Below are 24,882 nucleotides of genomic sequence, written 5' to 3'. Positions count from 1 at the left end.
GAAAATTTTGAGGACGATAGGAAGAGAACGTGAATTGCTGGACACCATAAAACGCAGAAAAACTACTATTGCATCAGCTATTAATTGAAGGAAAAATATTAAGAAGAGATAAGAGATGTCAAACATTGGACAATAATAGGAACCACAGAAGAATTAATTTACACCACCAGAAGGAGAGAATGGGTCAGAAATTATCACAAACATCCATTAATAGCAGCGGAAGATGAATTTAATCCGGCTGAGGCGCTTCGGAGATGTAGAGGTCATTAAAAATTGTAAAAAAATCATGCTCAATCTTTCAAAAAGGTACTCGATGCTAAAAAAACAAAAATTTATTCGATAAACGAAAGTTTATTCCCATTTCTCGGTCACCAATGTTTCCTAATCGACTTCAAAGTACTCCTAATCTCAATCACCCCATTCTTCTCATCTTTATTCACTCCCCGACCAAAATCAAAGTTAGCCAAGTATAGCTCGGTGGTGAGAAACTCCCCGTAGAAGTCGTTCGGTTCCTGTTCCACAACGCGCGCACCCTCTTCCACCACCTCCCGGAAGTAGGCGGGCCATTTGTCCGACAACTCCTCCATTAATTGCTGAGATAAGTAGACGTTGTAATGGTTGAGAGGTAAATTCAACCAGTGACGTTGAAAAGGTTGATAGTGGTGGGGGTAGAGAATTTCTGTTTTGCTGGGCAAAAGTTCACCAATCAGGGGTTGATGCCTTTGAAACTCTGATTGGTAAAATTCCGCCCAGTTGCTTTGCAGGACTTCAGCGTCTTTAGAAGGAGTTTCCGTCAAATATTCAGTGATGTGTTTGTCTTGGCCGGTGGAAGTAATTCGAAGTCCCTAAGGCTTGTAGGTAGGCTGTTGTTCAGGCAGTACCCTTTTCAAAATAGTCTTTAATTTCATAGTAAATAATGCGAAGAAATTTGGAAAAGGAAAAATTTGCAAGAACAACACGATGAATATAACCTACACAAGAAAACAACAGAAACATCTGGAATATATAGGAACTGATTGACTATCTCTAACATATAAAACAAAGCAATAGCACAAGATAACGTACAGAAGAAAGTTATTTGGGAACAATATTTTACAGCAACCTCTTTGTAGATGATAAGACTTCAGTTTGAAGATAATCTGGAGGATGGCTTGTCTGGGCCTGACAAATATCACGAAAGTCCCACGGACAGAAAGAAAAACCAACCATAAAAACTACTATTACATCAGCTATTAATTGAAGGAAAAATATTAAGAAGGGGTGTAGACAGAGAGAAGATGTCGTGGCTCCGAAATGTCAAACATTGGACAATAATAGGAACCACAGAAGAATTAATTTACACCACCAGAAGAGAATTGGTCAGAAATTATCACAAACATCCGTTAATAGCAGCGGAAGATGAATTTAATCCAGCTGAGGCGCTTGGGAGATGTAGAGGTCATTAAAAATTGTAAAAAAATGATGCTCAATCTTTCAAAAAGGTACTCGATGCTAAAAAAACAAAAATTTATTCGATGAACGAAAGTTTATTCCCATTTTTCGGTCACCAATGTTTCCTAATCGACTTCAAAGTACTCCTAATCTCAATCACCCCATTCTTCTCATCTTTATTCACTCCCCGACCAAAATCAAAGTTAGCCAAGTACAGCTCGGTGGTGAGAAACTCCCCGTAGAAGTCGTTCGGTTCCTGTTCCACAACGCGCGCACCCTCTTCCACCACCTCCCGGAAGTAGGCGGGCCATTTGTCCGACAACTCCTCCATTAATTGCTGAGATAAGTAGACGTTGTAATGGTTGAGAGGTAAATTCAACCAGTGACGTTGAAAAGGTTGATAGTGGTGGGGGTAGAGAATTTCTGTTTTGCTGGGCAAAAGTTCACCAATCAGTGGTTGATGTCTTTGAAACTCTGATTGGTAAAATTCCGCCCAGTTGCTTTGCAGGACTTCAGCGTCTTTAGAAGGAGTTTCCGTCAAATATTCAGTGATGTGTTTGTCTTGGCCGGTGGAAGTAATTCGAACTGCCGTTGTGGTTTTTTGAGTTTTGTTGTTGTTGTAGAGGTGGAGGTAGGGTTGGACTATAATACAGTCATTGGCTCCTTTATGCTGGATTTTGTAAGTCCCTAAGGCTTGTAGGTAGGTTTGGGGATGGAATAAATAGTCTAGGGAAGTGTTCTTAAAGTCCTGATTCACTGTCAAATTATGAGAGAGCAAATTGAAATAGTCATGGTAAGGAGTTAAGGTTGGTTCAAAAAACAATTCCTCCTCACGTTCTTCAGGCAGTAATCTATCCAAAACAGTCAAATAGTCTTTAATTTCACCGTGTGTCTGCCCGGAAAACCCTTTAAAACCCCCTTTTTGGTTCTTAATATAGTTTAAATACAAATCACTTGTCACCTTCGTGGGAGGGACTGAAGGGAGGTGCTGTTGCTGCATCACTTGTCTGCGCATTTTAATTAACTCGAGCCAGTCAAGAAAATTAAACATTTTGTTGCTCAACTCCAAGTTATTCACCAGTTGACAGTACTCTGACAGTTTTTTCTCTGTAACTCCATCCAAACCGAATAAAAGTTTTAAAGTAAACACCACTAAACTCATGGCGCGTCCTTCATAATTTGGTATCCACTTACAGTCTTTGAGCGACATTTTAGGTTTTGTATGCTCCAAAAGATTTCCAACACACTCGCCAACTACTTCAGGAAGTTGAAGTTCCTTACAGTACCGTACACAAAGTGGCTTTAAGTCTGGAGTGGTCACGTAACGCGCAATATCCAAAAAGTGCACCATTTTAGCGCATCTCTGCCGCAACGCAGCGTGACAAAACAGTCTCTCGCGTCTTTGAGGCAAATTCAGACTTTTCTCCGTTAAATCTTCGGGTAGAAAGTGACGGTAACATGCGAAACTCAAGTGTCCCTCTTTGAGAAAACGCAACAAATCCCCCAATTGTATTGGGTCCCTAACAATCAGCAAACCAATGTAAAGGAGCTCATAGAGCACGTAAGAGGTTAGGTTGGTAGGGTTTACTCGCATGTGAGTGGACAAATTACGCGTCGAAACCTGATGACAGGTCAAGTCACCCTCCAAGTCCTGCCGGTGACTTTCCATATGATTTTTTGACATTTTCTCACAGAGTAGTTGTTTGGTAAATTTGTTGAACGTCATTTTTGCGCTGGAATTCGACGATGCCAAGTCGTCTTTAATGCTGGCTAAACTCTCCTGTTAACAACTTGATATACCAAAACTAAACGGTAATAGAAAATGGTACCTGCGTTTGATCCAAAGATTGCGACTGTGACAGCTCCTGGTATTGGCTCTGCACCAACGCTTTCATTTTCCGTGATCTTTCTCTGCGCGCACTGGTCGATCCTGTAGAATACTTGCGGCGCTTACGTTTTTTCAGGTTATACAACACCGCAATGTCCTTTTTGCTCCCTGGAATAATTTACATACAGGGTAAAGTTGCGCAAAGTTTTAAGTTGATTTACTTCCAAAGACATACGAAAAACAATGAACATTTAATGAAAGTCAGTAGGTCACATGGAATTAGTTGCATTACACATACTTTCAATGAAAATTAAGAAAAAAGAGACAATATTATATTAAAGTTTATCACAAATTTTCAAATAAATTAATGATTTAACTTGGAAAGTATCTTAAAAGGCAACATTAACGATATTTATTGGTCAAACCTTGAATAAATTTGGTGTTTTTCAGAAGCTAAGATCAAGTTACTTAAACTTGCAATTTTGTCTAAAAAAAAAGCAATTTTATACAAACGAAATGCTCAAAATGATGACATTTCTCTTGGAGACAAAGCAAAAAAAAACTGTCATCAGCAGCTGTTGGAGGAACAAAATTAGGTTAGGACTACTATTTGTTTGTTCATTTTAACATTTTTTTTTTGTGGTTTTTTTGGTACAAAATTAATGGTTACATGTAATTTAGGTGAGACCTTCATAATGATCTCTTCTTGTACAATAGTTGATTTTGTTAGTTGCAGAGTGTTGAAAACAATCAAATTAATTGTTTTCTGAAAGTGTCTATTTTTTTTCTGGTAACTGGTAAAATTGACAAGCTAAAATTCGGAAAAAATTTTGGGTGAACCTACTATAATAAGGCTAACTTAGCTAAAAAAATCAAGGTTATAGCATTGAAATTGAATTTTATGTGGCAGTTCAAAGATTAGGTGGCAATTAAGTTTTGAAGTCTGAAATACCCGCCATTTTGCCTTTTGTAACGTCTGAAATTGAAAATCTAAAAGTCTGAACAAATGCTGGGTTAACTACTATAATATCCCTAACTTAGCCTAAAAAATGAAGGTCATAGCCTTAAAATTTAATTTTTGGCAGCAGTTCAAAGGCTTTGTGGCTCAATTTGGTTTTAAAACCTGACACACCCACCATTTTGCTTTTGTAACTTGTGAAATTGAAAAGCTAAAATTCTGAAAAAGTTATGGGTTGACCTACTATACTAAGGCTATCTTAGCCTAACAAATTAAGTGTCTATAAAGACAGGTTAAGCATCAAAACTAACCTAACCTATAAATTTAGTTGTGTTGCCAGTTTTGAGGAAAATTCTCCACCTCTAAGGAATTTGATTCACATTTGGATATTTGGAAAGACATTGAAATATGTTTGAAATCTAAGTAAATCTTAATTTAACACTCTATTTAACTTATCTATTGAAGCAACAATAATATTTGTCTTTATATGTGGTTATACAGGATATTTGGATCTCTCACAATGGTGATAACTGTAAAATACAACACCATAAGCCATATAGAACTATAAAACATGACTTAAAGGCAGTACAAATCATATGTAATGCTTGTTTATAGGTGTATGAATACAATTTTGCCAGTTCTGACATACAAATGTATGTTTTGGACAGAATTTAATCTGTTACATCCATGTCAACCAGCAAAATCAAATCCATAGAGATATTAAACTAAAACATCTACTTGTTCTTAAATTAGTGTTGAATTGCATTAAATGTACTTTATAGCTTCAGATGTTAAATTTGACAGGTAATAAGTCAATTTTGGATACATTTAATCTGTCACAATGGGGATAACTGTCAAATACCACTCCATAAAGCCATAAAACTTCTTAAAAACCTTCTTAAAAGCACTGTTATAGTTAATGCAGTTGTAAATCATATTAAATGCTGGTTTATATCTCTATGAGTAGAAATTGTATTAGATCTGTTTAGTTTGAGCATATTTTAATGTGTCATAAACGTCAAAGACCACTCCATGAAGCTATAAAATGACGAAACATTCTTCAAACAAGTACTATCTGTTAAAATTCACATAAAATGTTTTTTAGCTTCATTTTTGAGAGATGTGATAGGAAGCAGTTTTCTTTGGAGCTATTCTATATGTCAAATATCACTCAATGAAGCTCTAAAAGCAATTCAGTTCTGAATAAGTAAATTTTATAGGTTTACTAAATTAATTATAATTTTACCAGTTGTGACTTATTGTTAACTCTTTTAAGAATCCAAGAACAAAATTTTGTTGGTTTTGAGATAAACAAATCCATGTTGATAGATGTAATAATAGAATTTTTAGTGATCACTTAAGGAATTGCAAAGAAGAAAGTACAATTAAAGCAAAACTTTAAAAAAATGTGGGTAATTTTAGTGAAATCTGGCAACTTTTTTAAAAAGCTTTTGGAAAAATTGGGTTGACCACACTGCAATGTAGTGCTAACCAGGTAACCATCAAGCACAAATAATTATGTCCACCCTACTTTCATCAAGCCTTTCATACCAATTTAAAGAATATACACTAATAAAATGTTGCTATTACCAAAAATGTTGATTTTAGGCAAATCATTGTTGTGCAACTGGAACACTTCACATTTGTGCAGGTACTTCATCCATAAACACTGCACAACCAGTTTCAGCTCAGGTTTGGCCCCCAAACCTAGCAGCTCATTTGTGAGACCTTTAAGAACGTAGTTGTAGCACTCCCAGCTGGTCAGTTGCTCATCACGCTTCGTTTCTTTGGGATTCTGCACCAACTCATGGTTACATTAATTGCTACCACAAAGATCTTCCCCACTAACCTGAATTTTTCTGGCAGACTTTTTGTTGATAGTCTCCTGCTCAAACACGTGCTCACGCACCTGTTGGGACTGTGTCTGACACTCGCTACAGTAGAAATGACCAGTTTCTTTGTAGAAATTGGTGCCCCCACACTCTTCACACTCCATTGAGGGTATGTCACCCTCCATTTTAAAGGTTTTTACCTTTGTAAATGTTGTTATTGATTAAGTTTTCAGTCTAGTGAGTATTTTTTCAAAATTAAGCTTTGTAAATAAGAAATATAAAGCTAAAATTAATGAATTTAACTGAACCTTAACTAGTCACAAGCACAAACTAACAAGTGAGGTTAAAAACGTAAACTTAACCTTAACCTAATTCTTCTACCTAACTTCACTTCCTAGTAAAATAATCTTCCTCGCCGCCATATTTAGGCAAAGACTACTTGTCATGTGTTTTTATAAATTTGGAATAAAACATCTTTAGGTCATAGAATATTGGACTTTTAATGAGGGCCTTTCAGCAAAAACCTTAACTTTGATACCAAAAATCTACAAAAACATTTAAACAAATCCGTTAGTTAATTTTCCATATAGGTGGCGCCATGAACCAGTTGTAGTCCAATTGACAGTGTTTGATTTAACCTCAATTTTTTTATGTAAATAAATATGTCACTAAATGTAAACAAAAAGAGCCCCATCTGGTAATATAAACAAAATGGCTCAGCGGAGCCTCACCGACGTATTTTTGTTAATGAGAAACAACGCAATCCGCAGCCGGCAAATTTATCCGGAACAAGTAAACCAATTTTTTATTTATCCTGCTATAAACGCAAAAACAACCCCTTGTTTTAGGATGCCTCTGAACGAATGCATTTGGTGTCGCTGGACATGGACGACAGCCCCAGTCGACACGAACGCATGCCCCCAGTTTGGATAGACTACTGGGAGAAAGCCCAAATGATCTTGCCCCGACTCAAAGGTAAAATAAATGATTTGAAGTCCTTACATTCCCGACATTTGCACCGATCTACGTTTGATGACAACCCCGACGATGAAATTGCTATTGACAATTGCACCCGCGAGATTTCTCGAATGTTTAATGAGATACATCGACTTTTGCAAATCATCAAAAGCCACTCCACTGAGAATGATGTGAAAGAACAACGGCTCACCATTAACATTTATCAGGCGTTGGCGGGGGCCTTACAAGACTTGTCTTATAGTTTTAGGTTAGCAGTGTATTTGGTGTACTGAAAAATGATTTTTAAGTTCACTTTGGGGTGATTGCAGGTCCACCCAGAACCATTATTTAAAACAATTGCAGGGAAGAGAAGACAGGTCAAAAATGTACTTTGACCAAACTCAAGAATTAGACCTGGAAGGTGAAGACATTGACAGTTACTTTGTCAACTCCCAGAGGGTGTCCCAACAACAATTGTTACTCCTGGAAGAAGAAAACACCAGGTAAGAACATTTTTGGGGAACTTTACAGGCAAAACATTCTGAGAATTCTGCGATAGATTTGCGCAAGAACGTGAAAAAGAAGTCAATGCCATAGTCAAGTCCATACTAGACTTGAATGACATTTTTAAGGATTTATCTCAGATGGTCCTGGAACAGGGTACTGTTTTGGACCGGATTGACTATAATATAGAAAACACTCAAGTTCAAGTCTTTGAGGGATTTAAACAGTTGCAGAAGGCTGACGCGTATCAAAGGAAAAATCGGAAAATGTGTGCTATAGTTAGTCTAGCGGCTGTCACGATTTTATTGTTGTTTATCTTGATTATTGTTAAGTCCTAATTTATTTGTACAAACCTGACAAAAGTATTAAAAATTATATTTAACTGCATGAGTGTTTTATTAATGTCTTAATTGTGAGTTCATTGCTTTAACGACATCATAAATATGCACTGTGCAGCAATCTAAAATTAGGAGAAATAGAGGGAAACATAGTAAATTTCTTGACAAAAAATAAAGGTACTTTTTGTGACGTCGCCATGAGGTCATTTGGCAAAATTGAGCCACATTACCAACAGCAACACTTTTTCCCAGTCACCTGACTTTTAGAAAAATTTCATTTAACTTTGCAGTGTTGCCAGTTGCAAATTTAAATTGTCAGGATCAGGTGACGTTTCCCAACTGTTTAAATGTAGTTTACCAACTTTTCAAAGTCCTGCTCAAGGAAATAATTCTAAATTAGAACAAAACTCTAATTATTATAATTATTGACAAAAATCTTTTATTCAAAATAAGCACACTACAACATCTCTTGAATATAATAATACAAAATTGAATTCAATACTGCAACCTCACTCCACTCTCACAAGGGGGCGCTGTCCCCCATTATAAACTCCACAAAAACATTCACCATGTAATTTCACTCCTTTATCAATCTTTGGATTTTACAAACAAAAAAAAAACAATTACAAAAACATTCCCATAATTATTGTAAACAAATTGACTAAACTACACCGTCATTAAACTTCCTTGTATGTTGACATTACATGCTTTGCATACTCATCTTTTTTGGTCCAAGTTTCAGCTGCAAGAGCATTCAAAGGACTGTCTACGTTTGGTTCACCTAAAAAACACTCTATTTGCTATAAAACACAAAAAATAAAAGTTTAACTGACCTAGCAAAGCTTGTATTGATAATAGAACAGTCCGCACATCATATAGTGCTGACCATTTGTCTTTTAATATGTCCAAACAGATATTTCCGTTTGTGTCCACATTGGGGTGGAAACAGGGAGTGATAAACTTAACCACGGGCGCTGTATAAGGATAGGAATTGGGAAATTGGAAACTAAGCTTGAATTTTAGTGTTTCGTATACTGAGTCTTTGGGGCCTGAAATTGTCCCAATCCAAGTGAACAGATTTTCCCCATCTGGAAAGGCGGAGATACTCTTATCCTGAGCCATCATCAGAGTCATCAGTTCTTTATGCAGCCTACAAATTTACTGGTTCAGAACCTCATATAAGGGTGGCGTAGCCTCCAGTTTTACTTACCTTTTTGTAACTGCGTGTCCGTCGTTTTGGGGTCTTTTAGTCACGTCACTTTCTTTGGCCGCGCTGGCCGTCTGTTGTTCGTAGAACGGATTCACGTTTTGAGCCATTTTATGTGTACACTTATCTTGGAATTTGGGGCTTTTTCTACCCTATGTCCGCTTGATCGAAAAATACGTTAAGCACATTGACACTATTGACGCTTGACAGCTGATTACAATAGATTTTTTGAATTGACCTATCAGAACCGTGGATTTATATTGTTTTGATTGGTTCTCGGCAAGGTGACTTGACATTAATATATTGCTGTCTCAGTTTCCATGCTGAATCTCTTTTCTGTCTGTCATTAAGAATTCATTGTGACATTAACCTCACTTTAATGTTTTCGTTTTTACTGTTTACAGTTTTGTGTACATTTTTAACTTTATTTCTAACAAATTGTTTCATATTTAAAGTGACAAATGTCGGAAACCGATAAAACAATCGATGGAGCCGGCTGCAGTTTTATTTTTAAAAAACGTCAAGTCAAAAATCGCGTTGTTCGTAAAAGACCTGAAACCCCCTCAGACCAGGAAGGTAAACCCAACAAATTAAACCACGCAAACAATTAATCACTAATTACCTGTACCTAGATAATAAGGACTCTAGTAGCAGCTCGGATGAGGACACCACCTCAGCAGTGGTGCGCCCCACTAAACGTAAATCCAAAGTGAATCCCAACATCCAAATGACCAGCAGACTGGAAAAAAAGCAGAAAACCAGGACCAACTCAGGCTCGGACAGTGATGACATTACTGTTAGCTACAAATCCAAGAGAAGTGCTATGCCGGAGGGCCCTCAAGATCAAGGAGCCACTGCTGTTTTAGTATGTTTTTGGTTGGATAATTAAGAGCTGATTAAAGTGATAAATGTGTAGGAGATTGAAACCGAAAAGGACCGAGATGCCCAGGCAATTTTTGAAAAACGTCTGGAGGTCAACAAAGAACTGGAAGGTAAGCAGGACGACAAGGTTTACAGGGGTATCAACAACTACCACCAGTACTTCAAGCCCAAGGACACTGCCGCGGGAAATGCCAGCTCTGGGATGGTGCGCAAAGGCCCCATAAGAGCCCCTGAAAACTTAAGGGCGACAGTACGCTGGGACTATCAACCAGACATTTGTAAGGACTATAAGGAGACTGGGTTTTGTGGATTTGGGGACAGCTGCAAGTTTCTGCACGATCGTAGCGATTACAAACATGGTTGGCAGTTGGAGAAGGAATGGGAGGAAGGCCGGTAAGTTGAGGTTAAGTTTCACTTTGTTTACTTATCAGGTTTGGACTAATGTAATTTTCTCCATGAAAATACATACAGATTTGGTTCCATGGAGCTGTAAAGGTTTCCTCCAAAATACTGTGAATTGTTGCTTAATTCTCTTGAAATGCTAAATACTCGCGGCATTTTCTCAAAAAATAATTTTTCTGTTAATTTTCCGTCTCTAGGTATGGAGAAGAGAGCGACGACGACAAAAAGTACGAAATCGACTCGGACGAGGAAGAGTTACCGTTCAAGTGCGTGATTTGTCGTAGTAGCTTTGTGGACCCGATTGTCACTAAGTGAGAGCATTAGGCAAGTAGAAATTGAGGTGGAAAATTGGCAACACTGTTTCAGGTGCAAACATTACTTTTGCGAAAAGTGCGCTTTGGAGCGTTTCAAGAAGACGTCGAGGTGTTTTGTGTGCAACGCGCAAGTCACCACTTTCAATCCTGCTCGTAATTTGATAGCCAAACTGAAAGGGATGGAAGATGAGGGCAAAAATAATATTGAAGAAGACCAATCATCATCAGATTGAGGGTCAATAAAAATGTTCTAACTTAAAAATAAAGTTGTTAAGCTGTTATCTGTCAAAATTTTCTTTGAAAACTCACCCACAAAACCCTGGAGGTATAAAAATATTACAGTACTTATTCAATCATGCCTTCAATCAAGCCGTTTTAATTCCCGAATCTATAAATACAACAACGTTGCCATATGCACATTAAATGTTAAAAATAGCGTACGAAAGATAAACAAGAACGCTTTTCCCCAAACCAGTTTAGCGGCTAAAACATGGACGGCGTGGACGCTGAACTGATGATGGAATGTTTGATTTATTTGAACATGTTTCATTTCTCTATAGTGGCCACTTGCGACGTGATCATGACCGTCGCGAAATATTTTAGCATTATACAAACGCCGAAAATCGGACAGGACGCCGCTGTCGTGTTCTTCCGGTTGACCTGTGAACTGGTCAAAATTATCGTGTATCGATGCTTCAAAGAGAAAAAGAAAAGTAAGTTTCAATCATTTAGACGATTTGGGTTTTAAAAAGGTTTTCGCAGTTTTAGTGACCGGTTTTGCCGTTCTGCTCACCGTAGGCACTATACTCAGTCTAGCCTATACGTTTTTTGTTCAATGTCCGGTCCTGAAGCTGGAGTATATTCTGAACTCTCTTACCATCATGTTGACCACAACTGAAGTCTTTTTTGGTCTACTGCAATTGGGCACTAAGTGTTTTGTTAAAAACCCTTATTACTGACGTTTGTATGAGCACTTTTCAAGTCCACACGTGCGTAAATCACAGTACTGTGATTGGTCAAAAAAAGTAGCTACACATTACATTTATGTGAAATGTTTGAAAGAAGTGTCAATTAGTTTGACCATCTGTCAAATGTGTACATTTAGTGCATAAATCAATCTGTTAATTAGATTAAAAAACACTTTTATAGGTGTAGTTTAGTGTAAAACTAAAGTTATTAAAGATTCCAATATTAGGGGTAATATTTCTTAAATTTCAGATTTTAACTTTTCCTAAGACATAAAACTGGAAGAGATGTTACATTTAATGCTTCGTTTTACTGGTAAAACATTAATTGACAAAATACTTGTTTTAGGGTTATCAGGAGGCCATTAAAAGTGATAAATCAGAAAACACATACATAATTATAAAGACACATTCATTCACACACAGGTACAAAGTTAAAAGTTTTGTCTTATCGTATAAGATAAAAAAAAAGAAAAACATTCAGAGAGACAATGAAAAAGTCATCAAAGTGTCACCACATAATCAATAAAATACTCCAAATTATTGCTGGGACGTATTACCTCACTATATGGAGTGTTGGTAACCACTTGAACAACCAGAACCACCTCATTAGCATGCACCTGATTCAAATTAGAGACAAAAGCCAATTCAGTCAAGCCGCACCTTCGGTGATCCAAATTATACCTTAAAGCTTGATTCAAGTAGTCCTGCTGTATTCTAATAAATCTAGAAACCTGTTTTTGTGTTTTAGTTTAAGGTTAAAAAAGTATTTCAGAAAAACAAACCCTGTAGTATGGGGTATTTGGATTGGCAGTCAATAGTAATTGTTCCCTGATAAGACACTGTCCCAAATCATGCATATTTTGAATGCGCATAATCTTCTTTATTGTCCTGGGACGGATAAGAGCCTTCAGCACCCCAGAAGCCACTTGGTTATACTCCTTACTGTTACAGTCCAATTGTACTTGGTCTGGTTTATTGCTCTCCCAGTATTTGGGAGCATAGGGCATTATTATATCCCTGTACACTGACATTCTAATACTGTTTAGAGGTTTGTCAAGATAGTTTCAAAACTTGTTCTTATCACAAATTTTGGAATTTAGGTGATTCCCCCAAGCCCCCAGCCAAAATTTTTAAATATTGGTGACAGCTATCATGTATGCCGTTCCGTAAAGTGACAGAAAATTAATATTATCATCGGTCTGTCTCACTTACTCTGATTGATTTAGAGAGAGAGGAGGGAGGTGCGCTGACTGATGACAGATTGGAGTTATTTTGTATTTTAGGTTATGGTCACATCAATGACAGTGACGTTTAAAAAATTACAATTTACAAAACAAAAATGTAAACAATACAAATTAAAGTTTAAGAGACAAACAAAATAGCAATAGAGCATAGAGGGAAACAACTAAAATAACATGACGTCAGTGAAAGTGAGTGAGTGGCAGGAAGGTCTAAATTCGAGTGAGGAAGACAGCCACTTTATAGAGCTGAAAAAACCTCCCTATGAAGACCTAACTTTTGTAGGGTAAGTACTACTCTGCACAAACCGTTCCCTCTCACCCCCTTCATGTTCCAGTAACCCAAATTTAGTAAAACAACCCCTTAGTGAGGATGAGCCCCTCGATCCAGACCTTTGTCACACTATATTTGGTTTGGAGGGGTGTGTCAGTGCTGAAATTGTGGAAGTGCTGCCCGAAATCAAGGAAGAGGATATATTAAGCAAATTTCACTTTGAGGATAAAGATCTCACTATAGTGGATGAAGCTGATGTGCAAGGGGGTGAGAAAAAGATTTTGGTGCGCCAAAATGATGTGAATGGGTTTAGCTGTCCGCTTTTCTGCAACTTTACGTGCGCGGAACAATCTAGAATGGTCACCCACTTGATTAACCACAGAAATAGAATTCTGACCAATACTTTTGATAATGAAATCACCTTTATATGTCCAATGTGCTCTAGCCAGTTTGTTATGCACACTGCCTTTGTAGGGCATATAGCCAATCACAAGAAAGTCCCTAATTTAGTTTGTAGGTAAGTAAGTTGAATATTTTAACACAGTGTACTAAATGTAGATTCAGTGTGTGTTCAGGGGCCCAGCCCACTTTGACAGCCCTAAAAGTCCATATAGCTAAACATCACACTCAAATGTTGCGCTGTACTTTGTGTCCATTTCGCAGCCGAAATAGCAAAACATTCAACAACCACCTGAAAAAATGTTCATTCAAAACCTCACAGCCATTACAGCAATGTCATTTTAGTCCCTGCCCTTATGAAACTTCTTCACTTCAAAGGTTAGTGTATAACTGTATACAGGTGTGGTAAATCCAAAAGCGACCATAGGAAAACCGTGTAACGGACAGAGAAACGTAGGTAATTGCATGCGCGGGAGAAAGAAAAAAATATCAAGTAGGCCATATTTTTAGCGCGCTGTTGCCAAACGCCGTAAGTATTCAATACCCTCGACAAACTTACTTACGGCGTTTGGCAACAGCGCGCTTAAAATATGGCCTACTTGATATTTTTTTCGTTTTCTGTCTTTCTCCCGCGCATGCAATTACCTACGTTTCTCTGTCCGTTACACGGTTTTCCTATGGTCGCTTTTGGATTTACCACACCTGTATACGTCATCAGTGCGTTTGACGTTTTCAAACTGCATTCTGGCTAAACGTCAATGACCGAATTAGTGCTGACTAAAAGACTAAAAGCGTTTAATAACTTTTTGGTTTGTGCAGTTTAAAAACTCATGAATGGATCCAGCATCAAATTGTATCCAGTAAAGTCAAATCGTACCGATGTGAGGCAGAGTTGTGCAACTTTGAGACATGTCAAATGGATTTGTTCAATGTCCACAAACAGCTACACGTTGGCGAGGAAATGTCCTGTTCTTTGTGCTTTTTCAGGACGTTTAAATTTTATATTTTCCGCGATCACCTGCTGGAACATATCAATTCTTTCTGGTAAAATGTAAATAAAGTGTATCATCAAGCTGTCTGTCTATTTTTAAATAGTGGAAAACATAATTGGGTTCTTAAAGAGCAGTTAAGAAGGAGTTAATCCTGATTACAGCCATTTGTAAGATTTACAACTTACAAGCACAACACCTAAAATCCTTAATGCCAAGCCTTAAATTATATAATTTTTCTTAACAGTGTTTTAAAAAAGTTGCCGGATTTCTCAAAAATTTTACAAACAGGATTTTGTTCTTGAATTTTTAAAATAAGTTTTCCCCAAATATTAAAAAATGTTATTCAAATTCCTCAGAGGTAGAAAATTTTCCCTAGGCCTGGCAACACCATTGCAACAGCGCATTTTTAACAATTCCAATGTCTACTAGACATTTGGCAACATCGGGCAGGTAAATCTAACCTTTCTTTTTTCACCGACCACAATGCGTTGTCACATGACCGTACAGTTGCCCACACACCTGGTGTCACGTGATTTACTCAACCTGATGTCATGAAAGAGCACTTATGACATATGTCACCGTTTGTTTACATACAAAATGTTTTGTTGTGTTTGTGTATTCAAATGAAATTGATTTTTATTGATTAAATATTAATTTGTAATAGTCACAGGCTGTTTATAGTGTAATATTGACCGATTTTAGTAGTAAGGTAAGTTAGGTGAAAGCTAAGAAGAAATTGCTTATATAATCAGGTTTAATAGTAGATTATGGCTCGCAACTGGAAAAACACTCTGATTAACCTCCTAGAAGAGCAAAGAGGCCTTGTCATCCTGCTTTTCTGTCTGCCTGCCAGCTTTCTCTTTGATCTCGTACTTTCCTTAAATACTAAACTGCATAGAGCAATATTCAGCAGCGCTGCTAAACACAATGAACGAGTTATAGAAATCCAACGCAAAGTGCAACTACACCACAAACTTCCAGCAGATAAAAAACTGTTGTGCACCTCCAGACCAAACTGGCTCAGTTTGTCAACCACTTTCTTCAATAAAAACCAGTGTCACCAAATCAATGTGAATTTGTTTGACATTCTTGAGCTGGATGAAGGGAATTTAACGGTTCGCGTTGAGCCAATGGTTACTGTAGGAGAAATCACCAATTTTCTGATTCCTAAAGGATACACTTTGGCTGTTACTTTGGAAATTGCTGACGCAACTTTAGGTGGTTTGGCTATGGGAACTGGAATGACCACTCACTCACATCGAGTGGGTTTGTATCAAGAGAGTGTGGTTTCATATGAGGTGGTTTTGGGTGATGGTAGTTTGGTGGTTGCTTCGCTAAAAGAGAATGAAGATCTGTATAAATGTCTTCCCTGGTCGCATGGTAGTCTGGGTTTTCTGGTTGGTTTGACTTTACGGATTGTCAAGGTTAAACCTTACATTAAAATGACCTATCTTCCTGTTAAAGGTCAGGAAAGTTATTGTGATATGTTGAGGTTGTTGGCAGGGGATTCAAGTGCAGACAGTCCAGCTTCTACATATTTAGAAGCTACAATTTTTAGTAGAGATGAGGCAGTGATTATGGTGGGGGATTACTCAGATTATGACCCCAATCTCGCAGTAAACTACTTAACTAGGTGCTACAAACCCTGGTTTTACAAATATGTAGAGTCGTTTATAAAAAAAGGAAAACACACTGAACTTATCCCTTTAAGGGAGTATCTGCTCAGGCATAATAAGGCCATATTCTGGGTGGTGGAGTCAATAATACCTTTTGGAAATAACTTCTTATTCCGGCTGTTATTCGGGTGGCTGCTACCACCAAAACCAGCCTTTTTGAAGTTTACCACCACTCCAGGAGTCCGGGCATTCACTTTCACTAAACAAGTCTTCCAAGACATTGTCTTACCAATTCGAAAACTGGAGCAACAAATTGACAAATCCACGGAACTATTCGACGCGTACCCGTTGCTGGTTTACCCTTGCCGAATTTACGATCACGGACCAAACTCCGGACAAATAAAATCCCCTAAACCAGAATATTTGGTTGACGGTACCAACTACGCGATGTACAACGATTTAGGGATATACGGAGTACCTGGTTTTGTCAAAAGGAAAGCACCCTACAATCCTGTTAGGGCTATGAGGGAGATGGAGAAATTCACTAGGGACGTGGGAGGATTTTCCTTCTTGTACGCTGACATTTTTATGACCAGAAAGGAGTTTGAGGAAATGTTCGATTTGAGCTTGTATGAAGTAGTGAGGACGAAGTACAATGCTGAGGGAGCGTTTCCGCATTTGTATGATAAAGTAAAGCCTGAGATTGACGTTTTTGAAATAGGGAGACAATACAGTATTGAGTAAATTTTGAAGTTAAGGAAAAAGGATTTTTTTACAATACCACACTCCTATAAGTAGCTGTAAGGTACCAGGCGGTCAAATAAATGTACAAAGTCAGGAACAAACATTTTTTTAACATAATATGGCGTCTAAAATAGTTTTGTAACTTCAACGTTACCCTATCTGCGTGAAATTAGGTTGTTTGACAACCCTACCTTCCTGCAAACAAAGATATTTTTAGATTTTTCCACTTTGTTCTAATTACTTTGAAAAAACAGGAAAAACTTAATGTGGATAATTTTAATTAACGGAAAACATAAGTAAAAAATACTACTGGAAAATTCTCAGATTCAGGCAAAAAAAAATTTGAACTATTGGGAAATTACAAAATGCCAAGTAGAAATGTTTTTCGGAGGAACCATACTGTAAATAGTTTTTACAGCTCCATGGATCCAAATTTGACAGTTAGGACGTTAAGGAACACTTTTATACTTTTCTTACGTCACGTGACAGGTGTCACAAATGTCAAAACTCACTCACCGGTGATCTGAAAGTATAAAGTGCTAAGTATATGTGTTTGAGGAATTTCACTGTAATTAGTTGTGTTTACAGCTCCATGGAGCCCAATTTGACAGTTGGGACGTTAAGAAACACATTAATATTTTGCTTGCGTCACGTGACAGCTTTCATAACTGTCAAAACTCACTCAGTAGAGATCTGAAAGTATAAAGTGCTAAGTAGATGTGTTTGAGGAATTTTACTGTAAGTTGTGTTTACATCTCCATGAAACCATTAATGCAAAAAACGAAAATAATATGATAAAAAGAGATTTAACGTCTAAAGTATTAGTTTGTATTACTTTTTCATTACTAACCATTTTGACAGTTGACCACAGTATAAAGTAGGGTTAACCTGAAAGAACCGAGTTCTTTCCCTCTGACCCATCACTAGTTAGTGCTGAATGAGTTTTGACAGTTGTCAGGTAACGTAAACAAACATTAAAGTGTCACTTAGCCTCACAAAAGTCGCAAATGTCAAATTTTGGACTCTATTGAGGTGTAAATACAAGGTACAACTGTTTTGCATTTGATAGTTCCATCTCACTGCTGAATGAGTTTTAATAGTTATAACAAGCGTCACCTGACTATAAGCGACGCTTTAAAGCGTCAAATTTAACGTCTTAAACTGTCATTTACGTCACAAATGTCACATTTAACTCCGCATAACAATTCGCGGCGTGATTCATCAGATAGAAGCCAGTATTTGACAGTTTACATTTTCCCGACACTGTTTAATGAGTTTTGACAGCTGTCAGGTGACTATAAGCTTGACATTAGCTCCTCGACATTGCCAAAATGACTTTGGCAACGTTGATTTAAAGGTAATAATCAAGCTTTTTTACTTTTTCAGTTTAAAATGCTTAGGTCACTCATCCAAAATTCTATTTCCTGAATATTTTTTTGACAGAAGAAATATTAAAAATTTTGAGAACATTTTGTAAAAGAAAATTGTGTTGATAATTAACCTTTTTCTGTATACCTTGGGCCTGATTGACCAATTTTCGCTTGAAACTTACCCTATTCTGATCCGAAGAATAAAGGGTTAAATCAAAACGACCATTGTAAAAAATTGTATATTTCAATTCTTTAATATCTTCGTTTCAACCAGTGCATGACAATGATACAGGCTGTAATGCACCGACATTTTAAAATTGTCCGGTTACTAAAACATTTTTTTTAATTTTTTTTAATATAAGATATTTATGGCATCATCTTATAATTTTATTAATCAGTTCAAGGCTAACTACTCAGAACGTAACGCAAAAGTTTGAGTAGCAATTTAAAAAATAAATAACCAAAAGAAAACAAACAAATTAGGACTGAATGTGTAATATTGCTTGTCAGTCCAAAATAGCTGTACAAACATCGTATAAAAACTCTGCCAATAAATCAACTTTTAAATACAAAAGAACTAAAAAAACACACTATAAAGTACCGTGAAAAATACTACCTTAAATTAAATTTTAGTTCTTGCGCTTGGACTTGAAATACTGAACATGTGGTTAACTCTTAGTTTTTATAATTACTATAAAGAAATTCGAGTATCTATTACAAACTATGTGACTGATGGTATATTTTGATTAATGTGACTTTGTAGCACCTCTAGGTGTGTTTATTTCTTAGTTGCAATCTATTTTAATGCTGTTTATGAGTATTTTTTTGTGGTAGTTACTAGTGGGGTTTTGGAGTGCTAGTTCATGATAAAACACATTTTATGGGAGTTCAAACAATAATAAAGTTAAATGCTATAGTTGTTGGAATAACGGAATTTATTTAAGTATTTCCTTATCCGGAAGTTTTACCCACTCTGTCTATTCTTAGGAATGATTTTCTTGTTGAATGTTGCAACTTCTTTAATTATAATGGAAAGTCAGAAACTTACGGATTAATTAGAATGTCTCAGTTTATAACTGGAAATTGAACGTTTTTATCAGATTAAATGAAATAAGCTACGCACAGGGTGATTCTATTGGCGTTTCAAGTTAAGATCGCAGCGCCAGTAAATAATATGACACTGTCACTTCATATTTATGAAACCAGTGCTAAATTCCTAACCAAAATCAACGTAAAGAAACGGAAAAATGACAGCTGGAATGCTCGAAACTGTTTTCAAAACTGATCACCAGAGGGAGTAGGTATCTCTTATCTTGAAACGCCAATAGTAGTTTAAAAACTGGTTGCTGGCATCAAGACAATTTTTATCATTAAAATGGAATTAGTGTTAAGTATTATTATTTTTCAAAGAAACACGTTGTATGATAATGAAGTTAATTATACAGGGTGGAGTATTATTGCAAGTAATAAAAAAAGACCAAGTTTTGCCCTTAGATGTCTTCAATATGGAAATTTGGAACCAACGACGATAATTTTGAAGAATCTCTGATATTAAATTGAGGATCGCCATTCAAACTTCAAAAAATGCGTTGAGCGCCAAAATGACGACTATCAGTCAGAATATCTCTACCACTACACACTTTATCTAGGAAATTACTCCAGAGATATTTACAAAAAACGATATTATTTTTTTTACTTGACCACCCTGTATTTAAGAGTGTATGTTTATAGGAACTTTTCTCATATTTTTTGATGTACTATCTCTCCTTGTTCTCTCTCTCCAGTTTGTGACACCAATTCAGAAACACCCTGAAGACTTTACACTGATGTTGTACAGGGTGTCCGGATTTAGAGTGTTTTGACAGGAAAACCCCATTTCCCGGCTAGATAGAAAAAAACTAATAGTCTATGTTAATTTCTACAGCTTCCTTTATCCCTTTATGAACTGGTCAAAGAAATTGAAGATACTTTTTATTTGAATTTATACAACTTTATTTTTCTGACATAAGCACACTCGAATAATAATTAACGTCTATCTTCCTTAACCTGAGTATCTTAACTTGTCAATTGATTATTTTTAAAATCTGGAGCAGAAAGGACTAAAAGTATCTTTAATCTCTTTGACCAGTTCATAGAGGGAGCTGTAGAAATTAACAGGTTATGGGCCCAGTCCAGGAAAACCGGAAAAGTAAGCAGTAATTATCCTGTTGTGAAACGTATTTTGAAAACCTGAAGGATAAGACAAATTATGGCGACAATCCCTAGTAATTTAATTGTAAAGCCATTTGATGGAAACAACTTCTCAAATTGGGAGTTTCGAGTAAGATTGTGTCTTGAGCAACAAGGTGTTTTGGAAATGTTGGAGAAAGATCCTCCAGAATCAACAGCCACAAATGAACTTGCAGTTTTTAATAAAAACGATATAAAAGCTCGGAATTTAATTGTTCAGTTATTGGCTGATAATGTTCTTGAAATGGTGAAAACGAAAACTACAGCTAAAAAAATCATGAATGAGTTGAAAGGTACTTTTCAAAAACAAGGAATAGCAAACCAGGTACATTTGCAAAAGAAATTAAGAAACATGAAATACTTTGGAAAAGGAAAACTCAGTGAATTTCTTTTTGAATTTGAGAAAACAGTCTCAGAGTTAAAAAAACTGTGGTGGAAACATAAATGACACAGAGGTAGTTACACAGTTATTGTCTGCAATGCCAGAGAACTATCAAGTAGTTACCACTGCAATTGATATTATTTTTTGTCAAGGTGAAAGTAACATCTCTCTTGACTTTGTAAAAAACAAATTACTTATGGAGGAATCAAGACGAGAAAAGGTAAAAGAGGAGAATGAAGACACATCACAGCCACATGTTTTTTATGGTAGAGGAGATGAAGAAAGAAAACATTTTAGAAAAGGATATAGACATCCAGGAAGTCAGCCAGTAAACAAACGACCATCAACTACAAATCGTTATGCATCTCCTGATTATAGAAGCGGTGCTTCCATACAAGTGTCATTATTGTGGTATAAGGGGACACAAAAAATCAGAATGCAGGAAAATGTAATATTGCAGAGGAAGAAGTAGCTTTTTGTAGTTTTAATGAAAATAGTGAAGCAATGACAAGTGAAACTAGTAATGAGATACAATTTATTGTGGACAGTGGAGCAACTCATCATTTAATTGGATCAAATCAAGGACACCCAAGTATTTAACCCAAGTGAAAAATATTGACATTAAAATTAATGTGGCCAAGAAGGGAGAAACTGTAACAGCAAAGAGACGAGGAATTTTAAAACTGAAAACAAGTGATGGTAGAAAAATAACCATGGAAAATGTTCTTGAGTGTGTAGGTTTGAATTATAATCTTTTGTCTGTGAAAAATCTGGAGCAGAAAGAACTAAAAGTATCTTCAATCTCTTTGACCAGTTCATAAAGGGATAAAGGAAGCTGTAGAAATTAACAGTCTAGAGGTCGATTTTTGAGAAAAGCTTAATGACAAAAACCGTATTTTGATATCTTATAGTCAGTTCGCGGCGCTAGAGGGCGTTTTTCAAATTGTCGTCTACTTTGAAAACTCCTCACAACTTTTTTGTTTACTGAAAAATCAAAGTGAAACCAACACATTCTCTATACACTTTTTCGATGTGATTCCAGTGGCGTGCTTGGTTTTTTGCTAATGTCTACTGTTTTCTTTAAAAATTACCTAACTTTATTATTTTAAATTTAAATAAAAATGTTCATTTTATGCAGTTTACTAAAATTAAAGTGTGTTTTATAGTCTATCTATAGTTAATCTTAAAAATCACTGAGATATTACACTATTTGTTTTTATTCAAGTTGGCTATGACTCTGGTTTTAAAATCAGCTGGCAAAAGTGACGTTCATTTATTTCTTGTTTCTATGATAACGAATGTTTAAAATTACTGCATTTTTAACATTTTCTACCGTTAATTTAAAAATTAGTTCTTTAGTCAATTAGTTACTTTAATGTGTGTGAAAATACTGAAAAAGTAATTTTTTGTTGGGTCTATATCTGGTACTCATTGCAAGTTAACTTCATATTTCAGTTATTTGTAGGAATAACTATAGACAATGTTTAAAAATAGAAATTTTTTAAAGTTATTCAATTATTGATAAAACGAAAGGCAGTAGCAAAAAACTAAGTACGCCACTGGAATCACCTCGAAAAAAGTTGTGTAGAGTTTTCAAAAGGGCGAAACTCAAAAAACGCCCTCTAGCGCCGTAAACTGACAAGATATCGAAATAGGGTTTTTGCCATTAAAATTTTCTCAAAAATCGACATTTAGACAGGTATACAGGGTGAGTTTTTTTCGTTTTTAGTGAAGGGATCTAGGAAACTAGCAGAGTTACGAAGTCGGTTAAATAATACGAATGCATTTTCAAAACGTCAAACTCACTGATGACGTGCATCGCTCCCATTCACAAAAAACAAAATTTAACGATTTCTTTTAATTGATCTAGACGAGTTATTATTTGTTGTAGGAAAATTAGGTAAATAGGAAAGTTGTAGATAATTTTACCCCGAAAAAGTATTTTTTTTATGACAGCTCTCATTTTTGGGGAGCAAAGAAGTTTATTGCCTATTTAGAAAGGTCTTTTTCCAAGTTTTAAAACGGTACCATTAAGTAGATTGTTATCTCTCAAAATGACAGTCTTTTTCGAATTTGCAATTTTAACATAATTTGCCATGAAATCGTTCATATTGATTTATTATTTGTTTGACTCTAACAGCTGAAATAATTTAACTCAGTTATAAGTTTCATTACATTTTAAAGGACAAAAAACTCACCCTGTATACTAGTTTTTTTCCTATCTAGCCGAGAAATGGGGTTTTCCTGTCAAAACACACTAAATCCGGACACCCTGTATAATTCCACTATACACACATTATGAATAAACTTTTTAAAAAAAATAAGTTGAGGTGCTTTAAAAACTGTAAATAAACTAAACTGAGACAGTTTCGGAATGAAATATACGTGAAATTGACGATTTTTTACCTAAATTTTGGCCATATACGCGCGGCATAATACTTATTCCATCTCATTCACTCGCTAAATGTTAATAGCTGCACAAGTTCCATTTCCCTAAAATTGTAGAACCATAAACGAGTTCCTTAAATAACTGTCGGCATAATCGTAATCATATAAATATCAACTCTTATTTAAATAGTTATTAGCCATATTCACAGCGACTCTAAACAACAAAAATCCTAACAAAGTGCTCTTATACAGTTCGTCGTGACGTAATCGCTTCAAGGGTCGGTCCCTTCCTAAACGAAATTATTAATCGGCAATTTACGAATCCTAAACCTAAATTTGTACACGCGACAACCGAAATAACTTCTCACTACACGCAGGTACGTAAAAACTATACAAAACAACCCCCTCCATAGTGACCGACCCTGAAGCAAACTGTAGTCAGCGAAACAGGTAATAAACGAATACGTTACCCGATTATTTTGTTTCTAGCCGCGCATAAAGGTGTTTCATGTTTGCAGGGCGGTCGTCATTTCGTCGTGTATGGTCACCAGTTCGTGTATACGAGCCGCGAATTGTTGATTGAGCGTTAGCAGGATTTGTTTCTGAGATTCGTGCGCGCTCAATGCGATGTCCAATTCGGATTGAGCGAGTTTCACCGTGGCTTGGAGTTCTTGATTCTCTTTTTGTAGAGACTGAAATGATTAATAATTGTTTACAGTTTACAGGGCGAGTTATAGTGGGATGGTACAGTTTTTGGTTGATTTTAAGGGGAGTGCATGGAGATTTAGAAAGTTACAGCCCAGGTAGCCAAATGGCTATTTCGTCATCAGGTTTATAACGTCATTGTTACTCCATGTTACTCATTGGAAATTTCGACTGTGAAATGTCAAAGTATTAAGTGTAGAGATAGAAAAATCTCAGAAGTTTACTTTTGTAGAAAATGCCAAGAGAATTTAAGGAATTTTAGGAGAACGATGAAGAAGAAGCCAATCAAAAGCAATAATTCAGAAAATTGAATTTGGAAGTTATACAATGCCAAGTAGATGGGTTTCTTTGATGAACCACACTGTAAGTAGTCTTTACAGCTCCACTGAGCCAAATTTGACAGTTCTGACGTTAAGAAACACTTTTATACTTTCCTAACGTCACGTGATAGCTGTCTAATTGTCGAAAAATCAGAAATAGTTGCTAGTTTGAGGAATTACACTGGAAGTTGTGTTGAATGCTCCATTGAACCAATTTTGACAGTTAAGGAACCGTTTTGCCAGATGAGTTGGAAAGAACAGCAACTTTTGATTTTCAAATGGAACACCCTGTTTCTAATCTCATTTTTGAATTCCGCGTAAGAAAGCTAATAATAATTAATATTAATACTTTCCTATATGGTATATAGTTATACAGGGTGGTCCAAATTAATTGTAACATACTTAAAGGGTGGAAAGTACATAAAAAATAAACTCGAAAGTGTCATATAAACTATGGTTGAAAAGCGCCCCCTGACAGAGCTAGCAAACCCTAAAATATGCGCCCCAAAAAACAGTTTTTTTTAATTTTGATTCCTAATCAATAAAAACAAATGAAATTTGGCAAATTTGTCACCATTTTGAAGTAACAATTTGGAAATTTTTA

General features: G+C 36.1%; 8 protein-coding genes and 1 pseudogene across 12 annotated transcripts in view; 5 read left to right on the top strand and 4 right to left on the bottom strand.

Annotated features, from left to right (window-relative positions):
* Nucleotides 1-1,506: 1,506 nt before the first annotated feature.
* On the bottom strand, nt 1,507-6,416 carry TAF1B (TATA box-binding protein-associated factor RNA polymerase I subunit B). Its single transcript, XM_081979981.1, has 4 exons — nt 6,067-6,416; nt 5,808-6,012; nt 3,261-3,427; nt 1,507-3,211 (listed from the first exon to the last, which is right to left on the bottom strand). Exons 1-4 carry the CDS (start codon nt 6,232-6,234, stop codon nt 1,544-1,546), a joined length of 2,208 nt encoding a protein of 735 aa, XP_081836107.1. The 5' UTR covers nt 6,235-6,416; the 3' UTR covers nt 1,507-1,543.
* A 265-nt stretch (nt 6,417-6,681) lies between these two features.
* Nucleotides 6,682-7,895, top strand: Syx16 (syntaxin 16). The gene is made up of 4 exons (XM_081980013.1): nt 6,682-6,841; nt 6,898-7,274; nt 7,336-7,509; nt 7,566-7,895. Exons 1-4 carry the CDS (start codon nt 6,761-6,763, stop codon nt 7,846-7,848), a joined length of 915 nt encoding a protein of 304 aa, XP_081836139.1. The 5' UTR covers nt 6,682-6,760; the 3' UTR covers nt 7,849-7,895.
* Nucleotides 7,896-8,261: 366 nt separating this feature from the next.
* On the bottom strand, nt 8,262-9,261 carry vih (ubiquitin conjugating enzyme vih). Its single transcript, XM_081980017.1, has 3 exons — nt 9,059-9,261; nt 8,682-8,998; nt 8,262-8,629 (listed from the first exon to the last, which is right to left on the bottom strand). Exons 1-3 carry the CDS (start codon nt 9,163-9,165, stop codon nt 8,526-8,528), a joined length of 528 nt encoding a protein of 175 aa, XP_081836143.1. The 5' UTR covers nt 9,166-9,261; the 3' UTR covers nt 8,262-8,525.
* A 151-nt stretch (nt 9,262-9,412) lies between these two features.
* Nucleotides 9,413-10,934, top strand: mdlc (RING finger protein mdlc). The gene is made up of 5 exons (XM_081980010.1): nt 9,413-9,631; nt 9,688-9,920; nt 9,972-10,330; nt 10,537-10,650; nt 10,706-10,934. The coding sequence occupies exons 1-5, from the start codon at nt 9,517-9,519 to the stop codon at nt 10,884-10,886; spliced, it is 1,002 nt and encodes a 333-aa protein (XP_081836136.1). The 5' UTR covers nt 9,413-9,516; the 3' UTR covers nt 10,887-10,934.
* Nucleotides 10,935-11,143: 209 nt separating this feature from the next.
* Nucleotides 11,144-12,095, top strand: LOC145729311 (uncharacterized). Its single transcript, XM_081980019.1, has 3 exons — nt 11,144-11,366; nt 11,416-11,642; nt 11,968-12,095. The coding sequence occupies exons 1-2, from the start codon at nt 11,144-11,146 to the stop codon at nt 11,610-11,612; spliced, it is 420 nt and encodes a 139-aa protein (XP_081836145.1). The 3' UTR covers nt 11,613-11,642; nt 11,968-12,095.
* LOC145729310 (uncharacterized) lies at nt 12,014-12,764 on the bottom strand. Its single transcript, XM_081980018.1, has 2 exons — nt 12,404-12,764; nt 12,014-12,352 (listed from the first exon to the last, which is right to left on the bottom strand). The coding sequence occupies exons 1-2, from the start codon at nt 12,650-12,652 to the stop codon at nt 12,122-12,124; spliced, it is 480 nt and encodes a 159-aa protein (XP_081836144.1). The 5' UTR covers nt 12,653-12,764; the 3' UTR covers nt 12,014-12,121.
* Nucleotides 12,765-12,906: 142 nt separating this feature from the next.
* Nucleotides 12,907-14,606, top strand: LOC145729303 (uncharacterized). Of its 3 annotated transcripts, none has more exons than XM_081980008.1 (4): nt 12,912-13,146; nt 13,228-13,650; nt 13,698-13,910; nt 14,352-14,606. In XM_081980008.1, the coding sequence occupies exons 1-4, from the start codon at nt 13,037-13,039 to the stop codon at nt 14,578-14,580; spliced, it is 975 nt and encodes a 324-aa protein (XP_081836134.1). In that variant the 5' UTR covers nt 12,912-13,036; the 3' UTR covers nt 14,581-14,606. The 3 variants fall into 3 exon arrangements, with proteins under 3 accessions (XP_081836135.1, XP_081836134.1, XP_081836133.1); XM_081980007.1 differs by having other exon boundaries at nt 12,913-13,146; nt 13,198-13,650; XM_081980009.1 differs by lacking the exon at nt 13,698-13,910 and having other exon boundaries at nt 12,907-13,146; nt 13,198-13,650.
* Nucleotides 14,607-15,081: 475 nt separating this feature from the next.
* LOC145729295 (delta(24)-sterol reductase pseudogene) lies at nt 15,082-18,920 on the top strand (annotated as a pseudogene). Of its 2 annotated transcripts, none has more exons than XR_014178328.1 (2): nt 15,082-15,233; nt 15,286-18,920. The product of XR_014178328.1 is annotated as a delta(24)-sterol reductase pseudogene, transcript variant X1 (transcript). The 2 variants fall into 2 exon arrangements; XR_014178329.1 differs by having other exon boundaries at nt 15,087-15,233; nt 15,289-18,920.
* homer (protein) overlaps nt 18,480-24,882 on the bottom strand; it is a 13,082-nt gene continuing 6,679 nt past the window's right edge. The window contains exon 7 of the mRNA XM_081979996.1: nt 18,480-23,945. Coding sequence (XP_081836122.1) covers nt 23,760-23,945 — 186 coding nt within the window. The 3' untranslated portion in view covers nt 18,480-23,759. The remainder of the gene's footprint in view (nt 23,946-24,882) is intronic.

This window comes from Ips typographus, linkage group LG5 (genome assembly GCF_016097725.1).
Source record: "Ips typographus isolate SLU linkage group LG5, UJ_Ityp_2.0, whole genome shotgun sequence".
Taxonomy (NCBI): domain Eukaryota; kingdom Metazoa; phylum Arthropoda; class Insecta; order Coleoptera; family Curculionidae; genus Ips; species Ips typographus.
The sequence above is the reverse complement of the archived record's forward strand: the minus strand, read 5'-3'. Positions and strand labels throughout refer to the sequence as shown.